Source organism: Musca domestica, unplaced genomic scaffold (genome assembly GCF_030504385.1).
Source record: "Musca domestica strain aabys unplaced genomic scaffold, Musca_domestica.polishedcontigs.V.1.1 7, whole genome shotgun sequence".
Taxonomy (NCBI): Eukaryota; Metazoa; Arthropoda; class Insecta; order Diptera; family Muscidae; genus Musca; species Musca domestica.
The window spans coordinates 6,830,493-6,855,846 of record NW_026712383.1 but is presented as its reverse complement, the minus strand read 5'-3'; the positions used below and the strand labels follow the sequence as shown (position 1 = coordinate 6,855,846).

Sequence of the window (25,354 nt, the reverse complement as noted above, 5' to 3'; positions counted from 1 at the left end):
ATAAAAGGTAAATCGGTCGGCGTTTTATATGGGAGCTTTATCCAAATATGAACCGATCTCGATAAAATTTGGCATACTTATTTTCAGGGCAGATATTACACGTTTCGTGCACAATAAAAAGCAAATCGGTCGAAGATATATATGGGAGCTATATCTAAATTTTGACCGATTATCTCCAATTTCAATAGGGTGCGTCTTTGGGCCAAACAAATGATCTGTGCAAAATTTCATCTGAATAGGGCAATAAATGCGAACTGTACTTTGTTTAGAAAAATACATGAACAGACGGACGGACGGACATGCATAAATCGACTCAGAATGTGATTCTATGCAGATCATCAATAGGAACTATGGGTCTATCTCGTTTCCTCTTGCCTGTTACAAACAAATGCACAAAGACATAATACCCTGACCACCTTGTGGTGTAGGGTATAAATAGCTTGCTTCGCTTGGCCGAAAGTGGTGAACTGCCGAATTTGGTTTTCTCCGATGAGAAAACATTCGTTGTCCAGCAGTTTGTAATCAAACAAAACGATCGTGTTTATTTGCCAAAAGAGGTCAGCTGAAAATGTGCACCTTCGGTTGGCCACCAGATCTCAAGCGCCGGCCATGGTGATGGTGTGGACCGCCATAACAGCCGATGGTCGCTCTCCGCTCGTATTAATCGACCATCAGAATAAATGCCGAATATTATCGCGAAAATTTTCTGGAGGGTATATTAAAGCCTTGGGCACACAAACATTTTGGGCGCAGACCTTGGATATTCCAACAGCACTTAGCACGCGCCACCCACGAATGGTTAAAAAATTAGGTTTCTCGCTTCATTTCCAGCGCACAATGGCCACCAAAATCTCCGAATACCAATCCGTTGGACTAATGTGTCTGGAGTATTTTGGAAAGCAAGGTTGGCACTAAAAAATACTAAAGTGTCGATCACCTCAAGCAAGCACTTCGCAGGGAATGGGCCAAAATACCGCAGATTCGGGCAGCGTGAAAAGATGTCATTGGCGGTTTGAAGGCCATAATTTGTACCAAAGGTGACGAATTCGAACAAATCTAAACTTATTCTAAAATTTGATGCTATTTCCGACATTTTTTGCATTCATTCAAGAAAATTAAAAAAAAAATGTAAAAATTATGGCGTTTGACTTTGTTGCAGTTTTTTTTTTCGGTTTTCCTTAATTTTTCGAATTTCCTTAATTTTCCTTAAATGGATGTCATTTAAAGAGATATGTGGTCTAAAACAGTTATCCTGATAAGGCACGTTTTGGCAATATCAAATGAGATATGACCTCTGTAGCCGTATGACTAACGGTCTAATAAGTCCATTTTGCATGTGGTACCATCTTGTGGAAACCATATATCATGCAAGCCAAGCCATGGGATTTGGTAAAAAAAAAAACGATTTAAAAAGCAGCAAGTTCGGCCGCGCCGAACTTTGAATACGTGGAATACATTTGGAACGAATTGGGAAATTTTCAAAAAATAAAATCCTTAAAAAAATCTGTTAAAATTTTAAAAATACAAAATATAGTCGTTATATTGGGGTCTATACGACGTGGACCTTCATAGGCATTGTTTGTCATAAGCCATTACCATATTCAAATTCGACACTTGAAATAAACGGTGAATAATGTAGCTAAAATCATCAAAATATTGTATATAGGGAGGTACCGTTATATGGGAGCTGTGCGAATACCTGGACCTGCATAGACAATTTTCTGTCAAAGGCTTTAGCAACCATTACGAGCTGCAAATACCACATCTCAAATAATTTCGGTGGGTATTGTACATAAAATCGTCAAAATATCGAATATAGGGAGGTACTGATATATGTGGCCTATATGAAGACCTGGACCAGCATAGACAATTTTCAGTCACAGACTGTAGTTCCCACAACGTCGCAAAAATCATCAAAATACCGAATATAGGGAGGTACCGTTATATGGGGGCTATACGAAGACGTGGACCTTAACAATTTTCTGTCATAGGGTGTAGCATCCATACGAACTTCAAATACCAAATTTGAAACAATTCCGGTGCACAATGTCGCTAAAATCACCAAAATACCGAATATAGGGAGATACCGTTATATGGGGGCTATACGAAGCCGTGGGCTTTCACAGACAATTTTCTGTCTTAGGTTGTAGTATCCATTTCGAACTTCAAATAGCAAATTTGAAACAATTCCGGTGAAAAATGTCGCTAAAATCATCAAAATACCGAATATCGGGAGGTACCCTTATATGGGGGCTATACAAAGACGTGGACCTTTACAATTTTCTGTCTTAGGGTGTAGTATCCATTTCGAACTCCAAATACTAAATTTGATACAATTTCGGTGCACAATGTCGCTAAAAAAAGATCAAAAATTGCAGCATCTATGAGTAAGTACAGATTAATGATGCTACCAGCATAAAAACCAGTTGAAACTTTGATTTTAACTCTGGATGCATTGGTAGCTCTGCAATGCTTCTGGCCAAAAATGAGCCAAAAATGAACTTCATCGCTGAATAGAAGCTGCGCGCGATGAATTTGCTTATCAGAGCATGGATTTTTGATTTCAATATTTTGAAAGCATTGTTCGATTGTAAGACGACCCATGGTTAATCTGAATCAAAACACGAAACTTGCGTAAACTGTTTAAAACAGTGTTGCCAAAAAGAAAAAGCTAAAAATCATCCTTTGTATCAATGTTACATTTTTTAACCATAGCTGCTCAACAGATTTCCGAAATTTATCGTATACCATAGAAGTATTGCGCCATCTGTGTATCGAATTTCGATTTTGAGCTTACTGCCGAATAGCCAACACTTGTTAGATTAAGCATCTAATTTCTTAATTTCTTGTAATTTCAACCAGATCATGGACCACTAATATTCATTTGAATTTCTGAATACATAAGCTACAAGATTCGTGTTCGCATTACAAGTTCATTCACATATCGGCCAAAGTGCTTTGACTTTGTTACAGCATCCATCTGAGGTTGTTGCGTACGTTCCCTCTGTGTGGGTGTGGGAGTGTGTGTATGTGTGACGGTGATTTGATATGCTCTTTATATTTACTTATGCGTAAATAATTTCATTATATAACAATAATAAGCTTATAATATGACAGGCATGCTGGCATATACATATTCTCAACATGAATAATTGAGGGGAATAATCTTAAGAAGGTCTTGTGTTTTGTTTTTGTTTTCACTTAATTTTTTTTGTTAAGTCTTTATTTCTTTGTTTTGACTAACGAAACGAAACTCTTTAATATTTTAATGAGTGTTGTCTTATCCTTTTGAGTGTTTCTTTGTTTTTGTTTCTGTTTCTTGCCAGGCCCCAACATTGCAAAGGAAAATTAAAAAGTTAGAATTGTTTTTCTTAAATTTTTTCATTCCTGTCGAGATTTGTTGTTCTTGTTGCTGTTGTTGTTTTTCTCTTCTCCTCCATTAAATTGTATTCTCCATTTTGCTGGCATTTTAATGTGAAAGGAGTTGCTTTGCAATTTTATTAAGAAAACTGCCATTTGTTTTATTGGAGTTTGACTTTTTCGCTGTTGTTTAATGCCATCGCTGAAGCATAAAAATTGCCGCCACAAAAAAACCTCCTCAAATGAACTCCAAGCCATGAAGTAATGAAAGAAACGCTCAAGAAAAGTCATTTGAATTCTTGCACTCGAGCTTTTTTTTAATTTGTTGCTTTGTTTGTTTTAATTTGCTAAGAGTGAAATAAAAGTGTGATTAAAAATAAGAGTAAACATCTGTGGCTGCAATGGCATATGAGATTATTTTACGGAAGCCAGTGATGTGGTTATTTGTTGAAATTCTTGGATTAAATGGCAGGAAAGTGTACACCAATACTAGTTAAACTAGAATTTTTAATTTAAAAAAAAAAAAATAATTATTAGAGCGTCCAATTAGAATATTAAAATTTCAAGGTTATGTGATTTTGGACATAGGAGATGATTGGAGTATGGTCAATTGTACCTAGGGCGATTTCAATTTTTTTAAGAGATTTACCGTGCTCAATTTGAATCACAAATAGTGGTCGAAACCATTAAAATACCTAAAATCGTGTGGTACCGTTATAGGGAACTTTATTTGCAGAGTTGACAAGCTAATTCTTCCCAAAATAAGAAAAACTAGTGGTAGTGTTATATGGGGGCTATAAAAAGCGAAGACAAATATACGAAAACACGCAAATAGTCCCATATATGCTTATTTCTCTTGTGTCCCCATACTTTTCATACCCTCAGCCATATGGCTACTCTCACAACATGCCTAGTCGAAATAACGGTTTTAGACCCTAGGTCTCTTTGGACCAGATCCGTTTCAGGACATTTGGGGTCGATCTAACGATGTCCGTCCGTCTGTCTGGCTGGTGCGCACGATAAGTCTCGATTTGATCCAAATTTAATACATCGTAAAATTATTATCAAGCTTAGATCAAGTTCGGAGATGGGCAAATTTGGTACTTACCCCAAAAAAGGCGGAAATCTAGTCTAACCTGAATTTGCTCCAACTTTGCAAATCCTAATATTTACCTCCGTGCTAGGTCAGGTGCGAAAATGAACAAAACTGATCCACTCCATCAAGTATCTCCCCCACCAAAGTGGCAACATTTTGAATAATTATATCATTAATAAAATGTGATGTAGGATTCCGATTGTCGTAAAATTACAGACATCACAACATTTTTATACCCTCCACCATAGTATGGAGGCTATATTAAGTTTGTCATTCCGTTTGTAACACCTCGAAATATACATTTTAGACCACACAAAATATTTATATTCTTGATCAGCATAAAATTCTATGTCGATTTAGCGATGTCTGTAGGAATCAATCTAGGTTTTGAACGAATTGAAGTAGGTTGATAACATTTTACTCAAATGTATATTATGTCTGCAGGACTTTTGGTATTGAAAATGGGTGATGTATGTCCACGTTTTGATATAGCTCCCATATAATGTTACCTCCATATTTTCGTTATTTTGGTAATTTAAGAGAGGTTCGTAATGGATACTACAGTCTAAGACATGTCCACGTCTTCGTGTAGCATTGGTAACGGTAAGGCTGTATTTATTGATTTATTTATTTCCTTTTTTTGGGAAATTCACACTAAAACGGTACGAAAAGTATTAAAGTCTACTAAATATGTATCTGTATTTGTGGAAGCAGTAGAGCTATAACTCTTTAATTTGCAATAAGGGTCCCCGATGAAGTGTATGATTTAAGAAGAACCAATAGGGTTGGAATCCTGAAATTTGGAAATAAGATTACTATTGGACTGTATGGTTTAGGTTGTTATGAAAATTTGTATTTAAGTGTTCTTAACGGTACTAAATTTGGTACCTGAAATTAGGAAATAAGATTATTGTTGTGAGTGGATTGTGATATCTAGGAAGTTTTGGAAATTTGTATTTATATGTTCTAAAATGTACTAAATAAAGTACATTTTATTTTTGGGCAAACCAAATCCGAAAATTTGGAATTGGGATTACTGTGTGAGTGCAGGATTTAGGTACGTAGGAAGCTTTTGAAATTCGTACTTATATGTACTAAATAGTCCTAGATTTGGTAAAAATTGCAATTGAGCCGAGCTGATGGAGCTGGAGTTCTGAAATTTGGAATGAGAGTCACTGCTGGAGTGCAGAATAGATTCACCGAAGTGTTATTGGAAATACGAACTTTAAATTTAGGAAATGTTGTAAAATGTTACTAAACTTTAAAAATGGTACCATTTTGTATAATGTGAACGGATAAAGCCTAAAATTTTGTATGAGAATAAAGGTAGGAAATGTGTACTAATTTTTTTTCGAAAAGTACTAAATAGTACTAAATTTGGTATTGGGTAAGAAAATGTGCTGAAATTCTCAAATTTGGAATGGAGGTCACTGTTGGCGTTCTATATTTGTACGGTACTAAATTATGTATTGACTGATAAAATAGGGCTGAAATCCTCAAGTTCGATATTGACATCTATCTTGGTATCTGGAATTGAGATATGGAAATTGTTTTGAAAATGTGTATTATAATTGTACAAAATGTACTGAATGATGGGATACTTGATATTGAGTAAATCTAATAAGCTGAAATATCGAAATCTTATATTGTGGTATCTCTCTTAGTGTCTGTTGTTGAGATATGGAGAAGGTTTTGGATATATATATCTATATCTATAAAAGAGGAAAATGTTTGTACGTTTGTTTGTTTGTTTGTAATTTATGGACTCGAAAACTGCTGAATAGATTTTTCTGAAAATTTCCATATATACTGCAACATCGCCTGAAAGTAACATAGGCTATATACATTTTTGAATTTCCATTTGGAACTGGAGATATAGCATCAGAATCGGAGGTACCTCCCAAAAATTTAGATTTTATATGCACATATCTATTGATCGGTTAAAGATACAGTATACAAATTTGGAATGTGTAACGGAATTTGGAACAAAAATAAGTTTGCTAAATTATATTGTAATCGGTTCAGATTTGGATATAGCTCCCATATATATTTTCGACCGATTTCGTTCATTTGATGCCTCAAACACAATATGAATGTTCGCTTCCAATGAAATTTGGAATATGTGACGAGATTTGATCCGAAAATAAATTTGTCAAATTATATTGAAATCGGTTCAGATTTGGATATAGCTCCCATATATATTTTCGGCCGATTTCAAGCATTTGATGCACCAAACACGCTATGTATCCCCAATTTCAATGAAATTTGAAACGTGTGATAGATTTTATCTAAAAAAATTTATTTCCCAAATTATATTGAAATCGGTTCAGATTTGGATATAGCTCCCATATACATTTTCGGCCGATTTCATGTATTTGGTGGACCAAACAAGATATGTATGTCCAAATTTAATGAAATTTAAAATAAGTAACGGAATCGGGAGCAAAAATGAATTTTTCAAATTATATTGAAATCGGTTCAGATTTGGATATAGCTCCCATATATATTTTCGACCGATTTCATGTATTTGATGCACCAAACACGCTATGTATCTCTAATTTCAATGAAATTTGGAATCTGTTGGGGAAATTAAAACGAATATACATTTGTCAAATTATAGTAAAATCGGTTCAGATTTGGATATAGCTCTCATATATATTTTCGACCGATTTCATGTATTTTATGCACCATGCACGATATGTATGTTCGATTCCAAAGAAATTTGGAATATGTAACGGGATTTTGATTAGAAAATAAATTAGTCAAATTATATTAAAATCGGTTCAGATTTGGATATAGCTCCCATATATATTTTCCGCCGATTTCACATATTTGATGCACAAAACACGATACGTATTTCCGATTCCAATGAAATTCGGCATGAGTGGCTAAATTTGGTACAAAAATAAATTTGACAAATTATATTCAAATACGCTCAGATTTAATTATAGCTCCCATATATATACTCAGCCGATTTCACATATTTGATGCACCCAAAGCGAGAAAGACGAAATCTGGCACCAGAAAAAATTGCCAAATTTTATTGAAATCAGTTGAGGTTTGGGTATAGCTAACGAAAAGAAACCGACTGAAGTTACATTAGATAAGCCAATGAATGAAATTATTACGCAGAAAATTCCGCTGATTACTATCCAAGAAACACCATCAAAAACTGCTTCGTCATCAATTTGTAATCAGAATCGTGCAATAGTAACTGATTTAACACCGTCCAAAACCCCTTCTACATCAAAATCTGCACCACTTTCAATACCTACGTCCGAACTAACTCCGTCTGTGTCAAAAAAGTTTTTCTCCCCTCAAATCACGCCAAAGTCGCCATATATAATGAGTACTCCTAATACTCCAAGTCCGCCCAATCTAAGAGTAGTTTTGCCTAAACGTACAGTATTTGCTGCAAGGTTTGCTGCTTCAACGTCTGAGGATGATGTCTTATCATTTATAAAGAGCAAAATAAATATCGATGCTGAAATGAAAGTTTTTAAATTCAAATATGCGGAAAAACGAAGTAAAGCTTCGTTTAAAATTCTTGTTCCTGAGGATATTTTTGAAATAATAGTTAACCCATCTTTTTGGCCTGCAAAAGCCGTTATACACGAATATATTTATAAAGAAGTTCCTAAATCAGATATTGTATATTTACCAACATCTCAATCAAAAAACTAAATATTGTACCTACTGTTGATAATTTTAATCTAGTTTATCAGAATGTTAGAGGTTTGAACACTAAATTATCTTCCTTATTTATAAACAGTTATATTCTGAATTATCAAGTCATCGCGTTTACCGAAACTTGGCTTTCAAGCAATATCTACGACGCAGAAATTTTATGTTCCAAATTTCAGATTTTTAGATGTGATCGTACTAATAGTTTAAAAAGTAGAGGCGGTGGAGTCCTTATCGCCGTTTCTTCTCAACTACCTGCTGTCGAAATTTTCTTCTCTACACCGCTGGATATTGAAATAGTTGCTGTAAAGATTCGCCTTAATCATCTAACAATCTATATTACTTGTTCATATATCCCACCATGCGCAAGTATTGATACATATATTAAGCATGTTTCTTTTATTCTTTATGCCTTTCAGCATGCAAAATCCGAAGATATATTGATTACTCTTGGAGACTTCAATCTTCCTAACTTAAAGTGGATTGAAAGCGAGGATAATAAAGAATGTTTACCAGCTGAATTGAATGAAAATACAAAACAATTTGTTGCTGCATTAATTAGTAGTGGTCTTTCACAAATTAATAAAATTAGCAACATATTTGGAAGAACCCTTGACCTTATATTTGTCAATAATCCTTCAGATATTTTACTTTCCCGTTGTAATCCCATAACCCTACCTGAAGACAAGCACCACCCTACTTTAAACATCCAAATCCCATTATCCACTCTTTCCACCAACCATAAGAAATCGTACCAAACTAAATCCACGTATTGCTTCTCAAAGACGAATTATGTACGCCTAAATTCTCAATTAAGTTCATTAGATTGGCCTACGTTGTTTTCACTTAGTTCTTTAGATGAAATGTTAACCGTGTTTTATCATACCTTAGAATCATCTATATCTCAAAATGTTCCAAAAACCGCAGCTTTTAAGAATGTTGGTCCTCCGTGGAATACACCGTTTTTATCTAAATTGAAGAATAAAAAGAATAAACTCTACGCAAAGTTTAAGAGAAGTGGTTCACTTTTAGAGTTTAAGAGCCATTCTGTCATAAGATCGCAATATATGGTCTTAAATAAGCAGCTTTATAATAAATATATAAGTAAAATGAAGAATGAAATGCTTTCAAATCCCAAATCCTTCTACGGTTTTGTAAACAATAAGCGCCGACATAATGGATTTCCAAAAACGTTAAAATTTGGTCACATTATTGCAGAGGATGATATTGAAATCTCAAATATATTTGCATCTTTTTTTGAAACTACATATTCCACGAAATCGTACAACGATAATTCCCTATACCCTTACTTAGTTTCAGAACTTTCATCAATTCATGTTCCCAGTTTCAATGTACAGACTGTGTTAAATAACTTAAAAGTGCTCAAAAGTACGACTGTTCCCGGCCCTGATGGAATTCCAGCATGTATACTAAAAAATTGTGCCGAAAATTTAGCATTGCCTCTCTGTATGTTGTTTAATAAATCGTTAGGTTCTAGTTATTTTCCTGAATTGTGGAAAGAATCCTATATTGTGCCCTTGTTTAAATCAGGTAGTAGAATTGATGTCACAAATTACAGAGGTATTGCAAAGCTTAATGCCATACCAAAACTTTTTGAAAAGTTAGTTACAGATATAATATCATTTCAAGTATCGTCTATTATATCAAAATTTCAGCATGGTTTTAGAAAGCATCGCTCAACAGTCACAAACATTTTGGAACTTACTACTGTTGTAAATGAAGGATTTAGAATGAAATGCCAAACAGACTGTGTTTATACTGATTTCAGTAAGGCATTCGATAAAGTAAACCATAAGTTATTGTTATTTAAGTTGCATAGCATGGGTTTTAGTGCCTCATTATTAGATTGGATAAAATCTTATTTAACAGGAAGATCACAAAGAGTGAAATATGGGAACATAATTTCCAATAAAATTAATGTAAGTTCGGGTGTGCCACAAGGAAGCCATCTTGGACCTGTTCTTTTTACACTATTTATAAACGACTTACCTAACGTAATATGCCACTCTAAAGTCTTAATGTATGCGGATGATGTAAAAATATTTCTTTCATTTAATGCTGAATCGAATCAACAGCTTTTACAGTCTGATCTCAACAACTTTTACCAGTGGTGTATAGATAACCTTTTAGAATTAAACATTAAAAATGCAAACATATGTCATTTTTTAGAGTTAAGAAAATCACGTCGAGTTACTATTTTAATAATTGTCTAATCGACTCTGTAACATGTATGAATGATCTTGGAATCCTTTTGGATCATAGACTTGACTTCCGAGAGCATATTTCATTGACTATAAATAAAGCATATAAAAGTTTGGGCTTTATAAAAAGATGGAGTAAAGAATTCTTGGATCCATTAGTTTGTAAACAACTTTACATTTCTTTTGTGCGCTGCATCTTAGAGTATGGGTCTGTAATATGGGATCCAGGATATGTCATTCATTCTAATTTATTAGAATCCGTTCAAAAGCAATTTTTATTATTTTGTCTTCGTGGTCATAATTGGACCCAACAAACATTGCCAAGTTACGAACATAGGTTAAACCTTATAAAGTTACCTACATTGAAAAGCCGCCGTACTATGCTAAATGTAACTTTTTTATTAATGGTTATTCATGGGAAGATATTGTCAGATGTTATTCTAGATAAACTGCACATAAACGTACCGTATAGACCGACGCGAAACTATCAATTGCTTCATATAAATTATTATACTACTAACTATGCCAATAATGATCCTTTACGTCGTCTTTTCCTTGAATTTAATAAATTTTATAATTTAATTGATCTAGCAGAGAGTCGCGAATCTTTAAAACGGAAATTGACTTTGCACTTAAACAGAGTTTAGTTTTTAAACCTCTACATTTTTTCTCTATTATAAAAATAAAAAAAAAATTCTCAATTGTATATAGCAATTTAGTTTTTAATTTAGTCTGTAAGGATTTGTAATCTATAGACTTAAGATGAATAATAATAAAAAAAAAAAAAAAAAAATATGTGTGGTTACAATAATAAATGTGACAAATTAATTGGAAATTAGTTAAGATTTGGATATAGCTCCCATATATATATTCTCGGCCGATTTCACGTATTTGACGCACCAATTTCAATGAAATATGAAAGGTGTGGCGGAATTTGGTGTAAAAGTAATTTTTTTAAAATTATATTTAAATCGGATCAGATTGGGATATGATTTTAATAAGAACCATTGACCCACAACGCCTTAGGCTAACACTAAAAAACAACACAACAATTAATTTGAAATACGCTTATTACGGCGAAGTATGTTGCTATCTCGAATTCATTAATTGCAACAGAAATGCCACTCAACTTCAAAAGATTGCAGTTTACTGCACGCTTGGTATTTGCTATGAAATAAATAAATCCGAAGGACAAACCCTTCGTGTATATATGTCATGTTACTGTTTTTCTAATGGTTTTGTATATTTACGCTTTAAAGTAGTGCAATAATTTTTAATTATAAAATATATATATATATATATATATATATATATATATATATATATATATATATATATATATATATATATATATATATATATTGGTGGCCAAAACTAAAGCAACTGAAACTACGGGGAGAATGAATGCCTTGTATCAAAAATTAAAAAAATTAAAAAGTTTTTCTTGTTTTAAATTAGGTACTTTATTCACTTTTTAAAAACCTAAAACATAAAACCAAAATTCATTTTTATATAAAAAATAATGTTTGTTAAGTCAATTAACCCGATTTTGGCTTGGACAAAACAAAAGCAACTCTGTTGTACATTCATATAACCGCTGCAATTTCAGTTGCTTTTACTGTGATATTTATCGCTTTTTGCTTCCTTCGACAATTTCGCTTGTCATAAATCCTTTTTGAGAAGTTTTTTACAACAGTATGTGTTTTTCTTTTCGTTTTTTAAGTACTGCCCAAAAAAAAAAAAATTAAAAATGGCTAAAGGCAAATACAGTACCTGAATAAAACAGCAAATTATCAGTGACTGTCAAAACAACATATCACAGAAAATGATTTCCGAGAAATATTTCATAAATATTTATGTGATTTCATAATTATTTCTGTATACTAAGTCGGTTTTCTGAAACTGGATCAGTAGTAACAGTCTATAACGGATGAAGGCCGTAAAAACTTCAGCCCGTACTTATCCATAAATTGTGAGAGAAATAAAAAACAACTATTTAAGAGTGCAACTGGATTGGTGAGAGAGCAATCATTGGATATGAGCTCGAGATCAGTGCGTAGACGAGTAGTGGCAGCTGGTCTGCATGCCCGTAAGACATCAAAAAACCATTTATATCTGAAAAAATCAAAAAGGCTTTCGGAAACGATAATATTAAGTGGAATCAAGCTCAATGGAAAAAAACATTATTTCTGGGATGAGTCTACGTTTAATATTAAAGGCTCAGACGTGAAAAACTTTACGGTGGGAAGACCAAAAAATGAAGGACTCAAGCCGCAGTGTTGCAAAGGTACAGTGAAGCATGAGGGAGGGTCAAAAATGGCGTGGCGCTGTTTTTCTTTCTATGGACTTGGGCCTATCCATAAAATAAAGGAAGTTGTGGATCGGTTTGTTTACAAAGATGTGTTGGACATCACGTTGTTCCCTTACGCTGAGTAAAATATTCGGCTGATTTGGGTGTTTCAGCATGACAATGATCCCAAACTTGTATCAAAACTTGTTAAATATTGGTTGCGGGAGTCAAAAATTCATGTTTTGTTAGGGCCGGCACAATCACCTGACCTAAACTCCTTAGGAAACCTTTGGAGTATCGTAGATAGGAAAATCAAGAGAGATTCGGAAATAAATAAGCACATTTTCTAAAGAATTCGGGGTGCCTGGGAAAGCACACCCAAGGATCAAATTGAGCGTGTTATAGATTCAATGTCTCGTAGGTGTGCAGCTGCTATCAAAAATAATGGTTATGCTATCGACTACTAGCCAAAATGTAATTATTTTAAAATAAAAAAATAAAAGTTGCTTTAGTTTTGACCAAGCAAAAATTGGGTCATTTTAGTTTTCCACATATTATTTTTCGTTAAAAATAATTTTTGTTTTTTTATTTTTAGTTTCTTAAAAGTGAATTAAACCCTTCATTTAAAACCGGAAAAATAATTACGATTTGTTTATTTTTGTAAAAGTTGCAGGACATTTATTGTCTTTGCGATTTAAGTTGCTTTAGTTTTGGGCACCAGTGTATATATATATATATATATATATATATATATATATATATATATATATATATATATGTTGTACTAAATGGCACTAAATTTGGCAACGGGGAAATTACAGAGCTGAAATCTTGAAATTTGATATTAAGGTCACTGTTGGTATCAGAGGTTGAGATATGTAGATTATTTGGAAAATGCGTACTATAAATGTTCGAAAGTACTAAATTATGTATTGGGTGAAAGGATAGTTTTGGAATCCTCAAATCTGATATTGAGGTATCGGTATCTGGGATTGAAATATGGAATTGGTTTTGGAAATGTGTACTATAATTGTACGCAAAGTACAAAATGGCACAAAATGTGGTATTGGCTGAGCTGGAATCCCAGAATTTGATATTGAGCTCTTGGTATCTAATATTAAGATATGGAGTTGGTTGGGGGAAATATGTACTATAATTCTACGAAAAGTTATAAATTGTGCTTAATTTGATTTTGTGTGAAGGAATAGAGTTGAAATTTGATACAGATGTCACTACTGGGGTTTGTGGTTCGTATATGGAGGTTGGTTTGGAACTGTGTGCTATAGTTGTTTGAAAAGCACTAAATTGAGCTAAATTTGGTAGTAGGAGAAGTTAAAGAGCTGAAATCCTAAAGTTTGAAATGGATGTCACTGTCGGTATTTGTGGTTGAGAGTGATCGAAGTATAGATGTGGTTTTGGAAATGAGTACTAAAATTATTCGAAAACTATATAATTTTAATAAATTTGCCATTTTTATTAAATTTGTCATAGAGCTGGAATCACTAAATTTGATATTGAGGTTTGGTATCTTGTGTTGAGATATGGGGACAGTTTTGAAACTGCGTACTAAATGATACTAATTTTAGTTCACTGTTTTGGATATGCGTACTAAATGTTACTAAATTTTTTACTCGGATCGAGCCGAAATTCTGAAATTCGCTATATATATATATATAGGTGTTGAAATATTTTTGGATAGAAAAATTGGATGTGGGCCCATTTAGCAATGGTATTACTAATATCCTCCTCCGACAACTTCAATATGAAAGACTTACCATTATTCCTTGCAAATGAGGAAAAAATTGTGTAAGACGGAAAATCTTGTAAAATAAGTACTATCTATGCAGTTAAGATTACAAAATATTGTCAAAAAGAAAAAATATGTTAAACTGAATATGTTTTTTTTTTGCTGAAGAAGTAGCGGACACTTGCCCTTCTCCCTCCCCGCAAAAATTATGACAAACACAGCCATAGATCATATCTGAGCCAACCCATTTGGCTACAACCTTTTTGTGTAGCACGTAAATGTTTTTTCCTCCAAACTTAATACAATTTTTCGTGTTATCTAAAACCATATTCCTTTAGAAATACCCACAAAATGAACATTTCTTTTGTTGTTGTTCGTTGTTGTAAATCAAGTTTTCTGTTGCCGTTGCTTGAGCCATAATTTGGTACCCAATTGTTTTGTTTATGACCATAATAAATTTAAAGTAATTGTTCCATGAATCCTTTTTGCGATTTTTTTTTACTTCTTATTTGGCCAAGATTCTGGTCGTTGCCTAATAAACTACATAATTTTGGTAGCTACATAGCTAGTATTTGCCTGGCAGTGATTTTCTTGAAGGTTTGAAGATTGTCTGTCCTACTGCCGTTTATTTGCAAGATATTGGGGTGGTCGTATTGTGCCGTATCTTGGAACCTTAGATGGGGACGTTGGGAAATTTAAATGCAAATCCCTACCATGGTTGGTATTGTTGGTATTGTTTTGGTAAGAAGGCCATTAATAAACTTATTTTGTAATAAATTTCTGAACAGCACCCCCTTTCTATGTTTTTGTTGTTTTATAATAAAGACAATAACGAGGAGAATAGTAAAGGACATTTTCCTTGGACTTACCACTGGCAGCATTTTCAAAAATCCCAGTAAAAATATGACCATTATGCTCGAAGTCGAAACACAAAATTGCATTTTCAAAAATGTTATGGCACACTGGCGATTAAACCAAATGGGCAGCAGAATGATGAAGGCCGAGCACGATTGCAGCAAACAGCAGACACAGCTAATGATGACGAACATGGGACGTGGCGGTGTGGCCAAGTGATGTAACTGTAAAAGAGAGGGAGAGAGAGAGAGAGAGAGGGAAAAGACGAGTCAATAAATATAAATATAATTTATAAGAATTGATTGGTTATAAAGGAGAGAGGGAGAGAAATTAGATTTGAATAAATAACGACCTAAATACTTAATAAATTCAAATCATATTCAATGTATTTTCATTATTTCGGAATTAATATCAAAATTATATTAACTATATAAAATTTTTTTTTTCTTCTAAAAGAGAAAGGATGAGAGAGAACATTTGAAATTATAATTAAATTGATATAAATATCTTTCTTAAACTAAGATACGTTTTTAGGAAATTCAAATCGTATTCAATTCGTATTCAATATTTTTGAAATTAAATTTGAACTATATAATATATATAACTACAGGGTGAGATAAAAAAAACTGCAACATGGTCAAACGGCATAATTTTTAATTTTTTCTACTTTTTTTAAACGAAATCAAAAAATGTTGAAAATAGCATCAAATTTTAGAATAAGCTTAGATTTGTTCAAATTGGTCACCTTTGGCACGAATTTGGGCCTTCAAACGGCCAATGAAACCGTCACACGCTGCCCGAATGTTGCTCTGCGGTATTTTAGCCCATTCCCGACGAAGCGATTGCTTGAGGTGATTGACACTTCGGTATTTTTATACCCTCAACCATAGTATGGAGGGTATATTAAGATTGTCATTCCGTTTATAACACCTCGATATACATTTTAGACCCCACAATGTATATATATTCTTGATCAGCATAAAATTCTATGTCGATTTAGCTTCCGAACGAAATGAAGTAGGTTGATAAAATTTTTCTCAAATGCGTATTATGTCTGCAGGAGTTTTAGTATTAAAAATGGGCCATGTAGGTCCACGTTTTGGTATAGCCTCCATATAACGGTACCTCCCGATACTGAATATTTTGATGATTTAAGCGACATTATTCACCGTAATTATTTAACATTTCATTTCAGCGACATTATTCACCGGAATTGTTTCAAATTTGGTATTTGATGTTCGTAATGAATGCTACAGCCTATGACAGGAGATTGTCTGTGCAGGCCAACATCTTCTTAAAGCCCCCATACTATACTTTGATGATTTTAGCGACAATATTCACCGGAATTGTTTAAAATTTAGTATTTGAAGTTCGTAATGGATACTATTATAGGCTATGACAGAAAATTGTCTGTGCAGGTCAACGTCTTCGTATAGCCCACATATAATGGTAGCCCCCAATTTTCAGTATTTTGATGACTTTAGCAACATTATTCACCTATTTTTTCGCAAGTTCCGCATTTAGATATTGTAATGGCTTATGACAAATGTTACCTCTGTAGGCTCATGTCGTTGTATAGATCCTAATGTAACAGCTACATTCTGTATTTTTAAGATTTTAACAGAATTTTTAAAGGATTTTATTGTTTTTGAGAATTGCCAAATTCGTTCCAAATTATGGAGGGTATTCAAAGTTCGACTCGGCTTAACTTATAGCTATTTTACTTGTTTTTTTTTTTAATTTTATTGAATGAAAGCAAAAAATGGCGGAAATAGCATCAAGTTTTAGAATAAGTTTAGATTTGTTCGAATTGATCACCTTTAGCCCGAGTTATGGCATTCAAACGGCCAATGAAACCGTCGCACGCTGCCCGAATGTTGCTCTGATGTATTTTGGCCCGTTCCAGGCCAAACGCTTGCCTGAGGTGATCTACACTTTGGTATTTTTATACTCTCCGCCATAGTATGGAGGGTACATTGAGTTTGTCATTCCGTTTGTAACACCTCAAAATATACATTTTAGACCCGAATTCATTCAGCGGAATTCAGCGGAATTGTTTTAAATTTGGTATTTGAAGTTCGTAATGGATACTATAGCCTAACACAGAAAATTGTCTGTGCAGGCCAACGTCTTCTTAAAGCCCCCATATAACGGTACCCCCCGATATTCGGTATTTTCATGATTTTAGCGACATTATTTACCGATTTTTTCGCAAGTTCCGCATTTGGATATTTTAATGGCTTATGAGAAAAGTTACCTATGTAGGTCCATGTCGTCGTATAGACCCTAATAAAACAGCTACATTTTGTATTTTTAAGATTTTAACAGAATTTTTAACGGATTTTATTGAGAATTGCCGAATTCGTTCCAAATTATGGAGGGTATTCAAAGTTCGGCTCGGCTTAATTTACAGCTATTTTACTTGTTTTTTTTTTTTATTTTATTGAATGAAAGCAAAAAATGTCGGAAATAGCATCAAATTTTAGAATAAGTTTAGATTTGTTTGAATTGATCACCTTTAGCCAGAGTTATGGCATTCAAACGGCCAATGAAACCGTCGCACGCTGCTCTAATGTTGCTCTGCGGTATTTTGGCCCATTCCTGGCAAAGTGCTTTCTGAGGTGATCGACTCTTTTGTATTGGTACCGGAGACTTTGGTGGCCATTGTGCGCTGGAAATGAAGCGAAGAACCTCATTTTGTAATCATTCTTGGGTGGCGCGTGCCAAATGCGATGGTGCTGAGTTCTGTTGAAATGTCCAAGGTCTGCGGCCAAAATTTTTGCATGCCCAAGGCTTTAATACACCTTTCTGAATATTTTCGCAATAATATTTGAAATTTATTCTGATGCCACGGTCGAATGATACGAAGCGGAGAGCGACCATCGGCTGTTATGGCGGCTCACACCATCACCAAGGCCGGCGCTTGAGTTCTGGTGGCCAAACGAAAGTGCACATTTTCGGCTGACCTCTTTGGCAAGTAAACACGATTAATTTTTTTGTTTACAAACTGCTGGACAACGAAGGTTTTCTCATCGGAGAAAAGGAGAAAACTAAATTCGGCAGTTCAACATTTTCGGCCAAGCGAAGCAACTTTTTAGCTCTTTTGAGTCTATATTCTTTCTTTTGCGGTGTAAGTTCTTGCCCTTTTTGGAATTTCAATGACTCGGAGTAACCGAGCTCATTTTTCAATATTTACCGAATGGAACATTACGATATGTTCAGCTCACGAGACATTTTTCGGCTACTGCGACGAGGGTTTCGATCAAGTCGCTTTTTTACTTTTCGAACCATTTCTGCTGATGTTGCTTTTTTCTTCCGTCCACTTCCAACGAGCGAAAACGATTTACTCACATTTAAATGCTGGAGTGCCCTAACGATAGCCACTTGTGATTTTTCAGCCAAATACAAAGAAATCACACTATCACGCTTGAATTCCATCACGAATAACCAACTGTGCTTAAAAAATATTACTCAAAATGTCCACGATTATTGCATTAAAAGTCCTTGAAAAATATTATTTTAACATCCACGATTAGTGCTTAGAAAGTCCTTGAGAAATCTAGTTCTAAAAATACCTGATCGTTGCCTAAAGAGTCATTAAAAATACCCTTTAAAAATTTACGGTTGATGCTTTCATAGTCGTTGGAAAAATGTTCTTCTGAAAATGTACGGTTATGGCTTCAGAAGTCCTTGAGAATTATTCTTCTAAAAATCCCCGATCATAGCTTCAAGAGTCCTTAAACATCAACAATTATTGCTTTAATATCCTTCACATATCCACGATTATAAATTATTCTTATAAAAAATATTCTTTTAGAAGTCCTTAAAAAAAGTATCCTTAACAAATCAACTATTATCGCTTTAGAAGTTCAAAAAGATTATTCTTCTAAAAAAATATTTCCTTAGAAGACCTTGAAAAATTTATCCTTTCACCTTGAAAAATTTATCACCTCAACACCCTTTTCAACAGTTTCCTAATCTGCTTTGTGCAAGCAAACCCTATTTGCTCTAAAAAATGCCATGATAGCCATCAACACACCACAAACTTCAATTCAATTTCAAGTGTTTATTTAGTTGGTTCTTCTTTTTTTAAATCACGATACCGGAAATACTTCAGCTATTTTTTTTTGTGCTCCCGCATAAAATTGCCCCCAGCTGAGAGAGAGGACGAACTATTTTTTCATCCTCTGCTGATTTTGTTTATTTATTTGAAGTTATGCTATTTTCTTGCCTTTGGCTATTTCCACAAACCTTTGAATTGTTGTTTTAGTAGTTTTTTGTTTGTTTTTTGTGGTCACATGGAGAGGAGGGCACATACCGGTGCTGATGTTTTTATATGTTTTTATTATATTTTTTAGCTTGAAATTGGCATCCTTCAAAACTCATCTCAGTCAAAAAGTAACTTCCCTCCTTCTCAATCGAGGTTCTCCTTTTTTAAAACAGAGGCAAATATATGTGCAGGACCTTTTTACATACACTCACCTTACATAATATAAGGGGTAGAATATGTTTGTCATTTCCTTTGTAACACTTCGAAATATACGGCCCAAAGAATTGATCAGCATAAAATCTGATGCCGTTTTAGCGATGTCATCGTCCGTCTTTCAGTTTGAGAAAATCGCTCTAAATTTCGAACAAAATAAAATAGGATGGTAAAATTTTGCTTCGATATGTTTTAGGTCTACATGACTTTTGGTATTGAAAATCAACCATAAAGGTCCACATTTTAGCCCCATATAACTGTACCGGCAAATTAAGGGTTGTTTTGGGTGTTTTCGTCACAATTTTAAGCCAAATTTTCTGTAAATTGGGAATATTAGTCCCCTTTATTTAAGATACATTCTTGTATAGAACTGCCAGTATAAGTCCCAGACTTGGTATAGACCCCATATAACTGTACGACCAGATATTCGGCATTTTGATGATTTTTAGCGAAATTGCTAAAAATTTGGTATTCGGTGTTAATAATGGGTACTACCTCCTATGACTAAAAATTGCCTATAAAGGTCCACATCTGCGTATAGTTTCCATATAACTATACTTCCAGATATTCGTAATTTTGATGATATAGGTCATACCTTACACCGGAATTGTTTAAAATGTTGTATTAGCAGTCCGCAATGGGTACTACCTCCCATGACAAAAGCTCCATATAACAGTACCTCCAAATATTCAGTATTTTGATGATTTTATTTAAATTATTGAACAGAATTATCTGAAAGTAGCTATTTGGAGTTCGTAATAGGCACTACCTTCCCTGACAGACAATTGGCTACAGAGATCCACGGTTTCGTATAGGCCCCATATAACTGTACCTCCAGATTTTGGTATTAATTATTCTTGTATTATTATATTTTTGTTACACTTTTCGCCGGAATTATTTCCAATTTAGTATTTGGAATTCGTAATGGGTACTACCTCCTATTACTTAAAATTGCCTGTACAGGTCCACATCTTCCTATAGCCTCCCTATAACACTACCTCTAGATATTTTGTATTTTCACGGTTTCGACCACACTTTTCTCCAGAACTATTTCAAATTCGTAGTGGGTACTGCTTTTTGTGACTGAAAATTGCCCATGAAATTCAAAGGCTTCGTGTAGCTTCCATATAATGGTACCTTCCTATATTTAATGAGTTTAAATTCATTTTCAACAGAATTATCTCCAACTTAGTGTTTGGAAATCGTAATAAGATGATGCTTATTATTTCTTGGACAGACAGTTGGGTATAGAGATCTATGTTTTCCTATTGCCCCATATAAATATAACATAAAATACTCTTAATATATTAAACTGTAGCTGCATTTTTAGCGCATTTTTCACATATTGCAAGGCTCTTTCAAATGGTTGAGGGTGTTAAAAGTTCGTCCTGGCCGAACATAGCTGTTTTTTACATGTTATATTTTTTCCTTGTTGTTGTGTGTGTTGCTTTCCAGCTATAACCGTTAATATTTTTTGGCGAATCAAAAGTTTAAAATAAATTTAAATGGAAGCGTTGAACTGAGGTAACTTGAAAAAGGGGTACGAAATACAAACTTGAAGGGTACCAAATACTTCACTGGAAATATCTTTAAAAAGCCAATACTAGGGAATTAAAATAATCATGAAAAATATCATTTAAAACATCTACAATCCTTGAAGAATATAGTCTCTGAATCCTCACGATTGCACTGGTAATCCTGGGAAAAATATTCTTCTAAAAGTTCTTAATTATTACACTGGTAGTCTTGGGAAAAATACTCTTTTAAAAATCCGCGATTTTTGCCTTGGTAGTCCTTGGAAAAATATTCTTTTAAATATCTTGGCAATCCTTGAAAAAAATATTTTAAAAATCCAGGATTTTTGTCCTGCCGATTAAAAAAATATTCTATTAAAAATCCGCTTTTTGACGTGGTAGTCCTTGATAAAATATATTTTTAAAAACCCACTTTATTGCTCTAGTAGTCCTGGAAAAATATTCTTTTAAAAATCCACGATTATTGCCTGGTAGTTCTGGAAATTATTATTTTAAAATTCCACGATTATTGTCCTGGTGTGCTGAAAAATATTCTTTTTAAGATCCACGATTATTTTCCCATTAGTAGACCTGGGAAAATTATTCTTCTAAAAATCCATAATTATTGTGCTGGTTGTCCTGGGAAAGATGTTCATTTAAAAATCCACGATTTTTGCCTTGGTAGTCCTTGACAAAATATTCTTTTAAATGTGCTGGTAATCCTTGAAAAACTCTTTTAAAACCGTGATTTTTGTCCTGATAGACCTTGAAAAAATATTCTTATAAAAAATCCGCGATATTGCTCTGATAGTCCTTAGAAAAATATTCTTTTAACAATCCACGATTATTCACAGGTAGTCCTGGGAAAAATATTTCTTCAAAAATCCAAGATTATTGCTTGAACAGTGCTTGAAAACATTCTTCTTAAGATCTCTGATTATTTATTTGAAAGTCCTTGAATTTTTTTTTTAAAATCCGCGATTATTGCTTGAATTGTTCTTGGGAAATATTCTTCCATAGAACCACAAGTATGATATTAAAAGTCCTTCAGAAAATTTCCTTTAAAAAAATCAAGGATTTTGGCTTTAATAGTCTCCAAAAATCATTCTTTCAAAAATCCACTGTTATTACGCCCAATCCATGATTATTGCACTGGTAGTCCTGGGAAAAAACATTCTTTAAAAAATCCACGATTATTGCTTGAATAGTCCTTGAAAATGTTCTTTTTAAAATCTCTGGTTATTTCATTGAAAGTCCTAGTTTTGAAAAAATACTCTTTCAAGTATCAGCGGTTATTAACCCAATAGTGCTTAGAACAATATTCTTTAAAAAATCCCTGGTTATTAAACCGATAGTCTTTGACAGAATATCCTTTAAAAAATCAACGATTATTACCTTGATTGGCCTTGAATAAATCCACCTAAAATCCATGAAAAAATATTTTTATTTAAAAATCCATGTTGGAAAAAAATATCCTTTAAAAAATTCATATTTGTGAAGATCCTTGAATAATATTTTTCAACAAATTTAGGCTTGTAATAGTTCTTGGAAAAACATTCCTTAAGAAATCCATGTTGGTAATAGTCCAAGAAGAAGTATTCTTTACAAAATCCACGTTTGAAATAGTCCTTTAGGAAATGATCTTAAAAAAGCTCCCGTTTGTAATAGTCCTTGGAAAAATTATTCCTTAAAAAAAATCAAATCAATCATTGGAGAACCACTCTTAAAAAATTAACGATTGTGAAGATTCTAGAGAAAATATTCTTTGAAAAATCCACGTGAGGTGCTTGAAGAAATGTTCTTAAAAACCCACGTCTGTGAAGGTCCTTGAAGAGATATTCTTTAAAAAAGGTCCTTAAAGGTCTTTAAAAAATCCAAGTTTGTGAAGATCCTTGAAAAAATATTTGTTCAAAAATCCACGTTTGTGAAGGTCTTTGAGGTAATATTCATTAAAAAATCCAAGTTTGTGAGGGTCCTTGAAGAAATATTCCTTAAAAAATCCACGTTTGTGAAGACCCTTTAAGAAATATTCTTAAAAAAATCCACGTTTGCTATAGTGCTTAGAAGAATATTTTTTAAAGAATTCATGCACTGCTAGACCTTAAAAGGGTTTAAATAAAGAATTCCTCATCCTTTAAAAAAAATAAAAATGCATTCTTGAAAATAAAGATAAGTGGTTATGGCCCTTAAAAAAAATCAAAAACAACAACACTTTTAGGGTTATTGTTTACATTCATGTGTTAATGGCACTTATCAAAATAATAAAAATCCTAAGAAAAGGATTCTCCAATAATGGTAACAGGAAATGCCACCCTTTCTTTGGAAAATCTCCCCCCAACTTTTCCCTTTATCATTTAACCTGCAAATGCATCCAAATCGACCATTAGAGATTTCCGGTGAATTTCATTAAGCTTTTGTTTTTGGCTGAGTATTTGTTACGAAATAAAGTACCACAGAGAGACTATCACATCCATTCCGGTTTGATGTGACCAATGGTAGCAAAAGGAGTCCAAACCGAGAAATAAACATCTTTTCAAAAGTGCTGCTGACCAGACCAGAGAATCCTGTAACCCTGGGGGTGTTGCTTTGAATTGTTCATTTTTTGGTTTTCTTGGAACATTACAGGGTTCTGGTGTTGCTCTCCCTCCCTCTCTCTCACTCTCTCTCTTCGTCCTCTTTTCACAAGTATTGTTATTTGGTATTATTATACGGTACTTACATGATTATTACGTTTGGTTAGCATTACCACATAAGTACCCGATACGGGGCAAATACAATGTGTTATATTCTCCCTTAGATTTTTGGTTATGCACAAATCTGAACGCCAACTGCTTTCGAATGATGCTTTATAATCATGGCTGGCAGCGGTGGAGGAAAAAGATTTGAAATAGAAGATTTGTTCATGGTTAATACAATGTGAATAATTTACAAGTTATCTGCAAAAGGATTTTTTTGTGAGCACAACAAAATACATTCATTATCCTTAGTTGTTGTTTGGTTTTTTGTTCTTTTTTCCTATTTTCTATACTCACCCACACACAGCCATCCAATCACCATCCTTGGGCGCCGGTTCGTGTTGGAACATAATCTCTACATGTCCATGTTCGAAGGGTAAATCCAATGGTTCGCGTAAATTATCATTAGACCGATTCGATTGAAAGAGCCAGGTTTGAATGATGCGCGATGCCAGAATGTAATCAGATTCTTTGGGATCACTGGAATTTTTAATGAGTGGTGGCAGGACAGGAATAACAGCAGCATCAGCAAAAGAATGCAAAGAATGTGGAGACATGAAAGAAAAAAAGTTTACATTAAGAAAATCCCATACACAGTACATGTTTGGAGTATACCCCCAAAAAAATCTAATTAAAAAGAGACAAACCAAAAAAAGACAGAGACGAAGAAGACTGACAACATAAATGCCAGTAATGACATTGATGACAGCGTGGAAAAATGTCAACGCTTACATGCATGGCTTAGTTAGGGAAACATGAGTTCTGTTGCTCTTTTTTTTGTTTCCTCCATTTGAATGTCATTCCTGGGAAGTCATGTAACATTGAAGGAATGTTTAAATCAACTGGTAAAATATTTTAGTGTCATACATGTTGTTATGTAATTCACAATAACATGTCACCGAATACATTGGATATTTTTGAATGAGTACTGGCCCAAAAGAAGAAAAAATGGAAATTATTTTTAAAGATTTCTGAGAAAATTTAACAAAGGGAGTAGGGGGTGACGTATGATTGATGTCGACAATCATACGTAAGGGGGGGGGGGTTACTGCATTTATACCCAACTTCTTGGAAACATATCAAACTTTATATAATATTTAGGTATTTAAAGTCCAACTGATTATAATATATGAAAATATCAAAGAAAAAACCAAAAACAAAAAAAAAAAAAAAAAAAAAAAATACAGGAATAACTTTGTAGATTGTGAAAGGAGAGATAAGAATGAGAGACAAGTGGATCGGTGTTTTGAAAGTAGAACTATTCCAAAAGACGAAGAAGATTTTCAAAATTAATAGATTTCTTAGTAAATTTAATAAAAGAGGTGAAGATGGCGTATGATTAATGTCGATAATCATACGTAACCCCTT

The 25,354-nt window shown here is 33.6% G+C and overlaps 1 protein-coding gene across 1 annotated transcript in view; it reads right to left on the bottom strand.

Moving 5' to 3' along the window:
- Nucleotides 1-25,354, bottom strand: part of LOC101892624 (uncharacterized) — a 277,791-nt gene that overhangs the window by 77,279 nt on the left and 175,158 nt on the right. The window contains exons 9-11 of the mRNA XM_059130222.1: nt 24,284-24,466; nt 23,971-24,109; nt 15,269-15,478 (exon numbers count right to left, since the gene is read on the bottom strand). Of these exons, the coding sequence (XP_058986205.1) occupies nt 15,269-15,478; nt 23,971-24,109; nt 24,284-24,466 (532 nt within the window). The remainder of the gene's footprint in view (nt 1-15,268; nt 15,479-23,970; nt 24,110-24,283; nt 24,467-25,354) is intronic.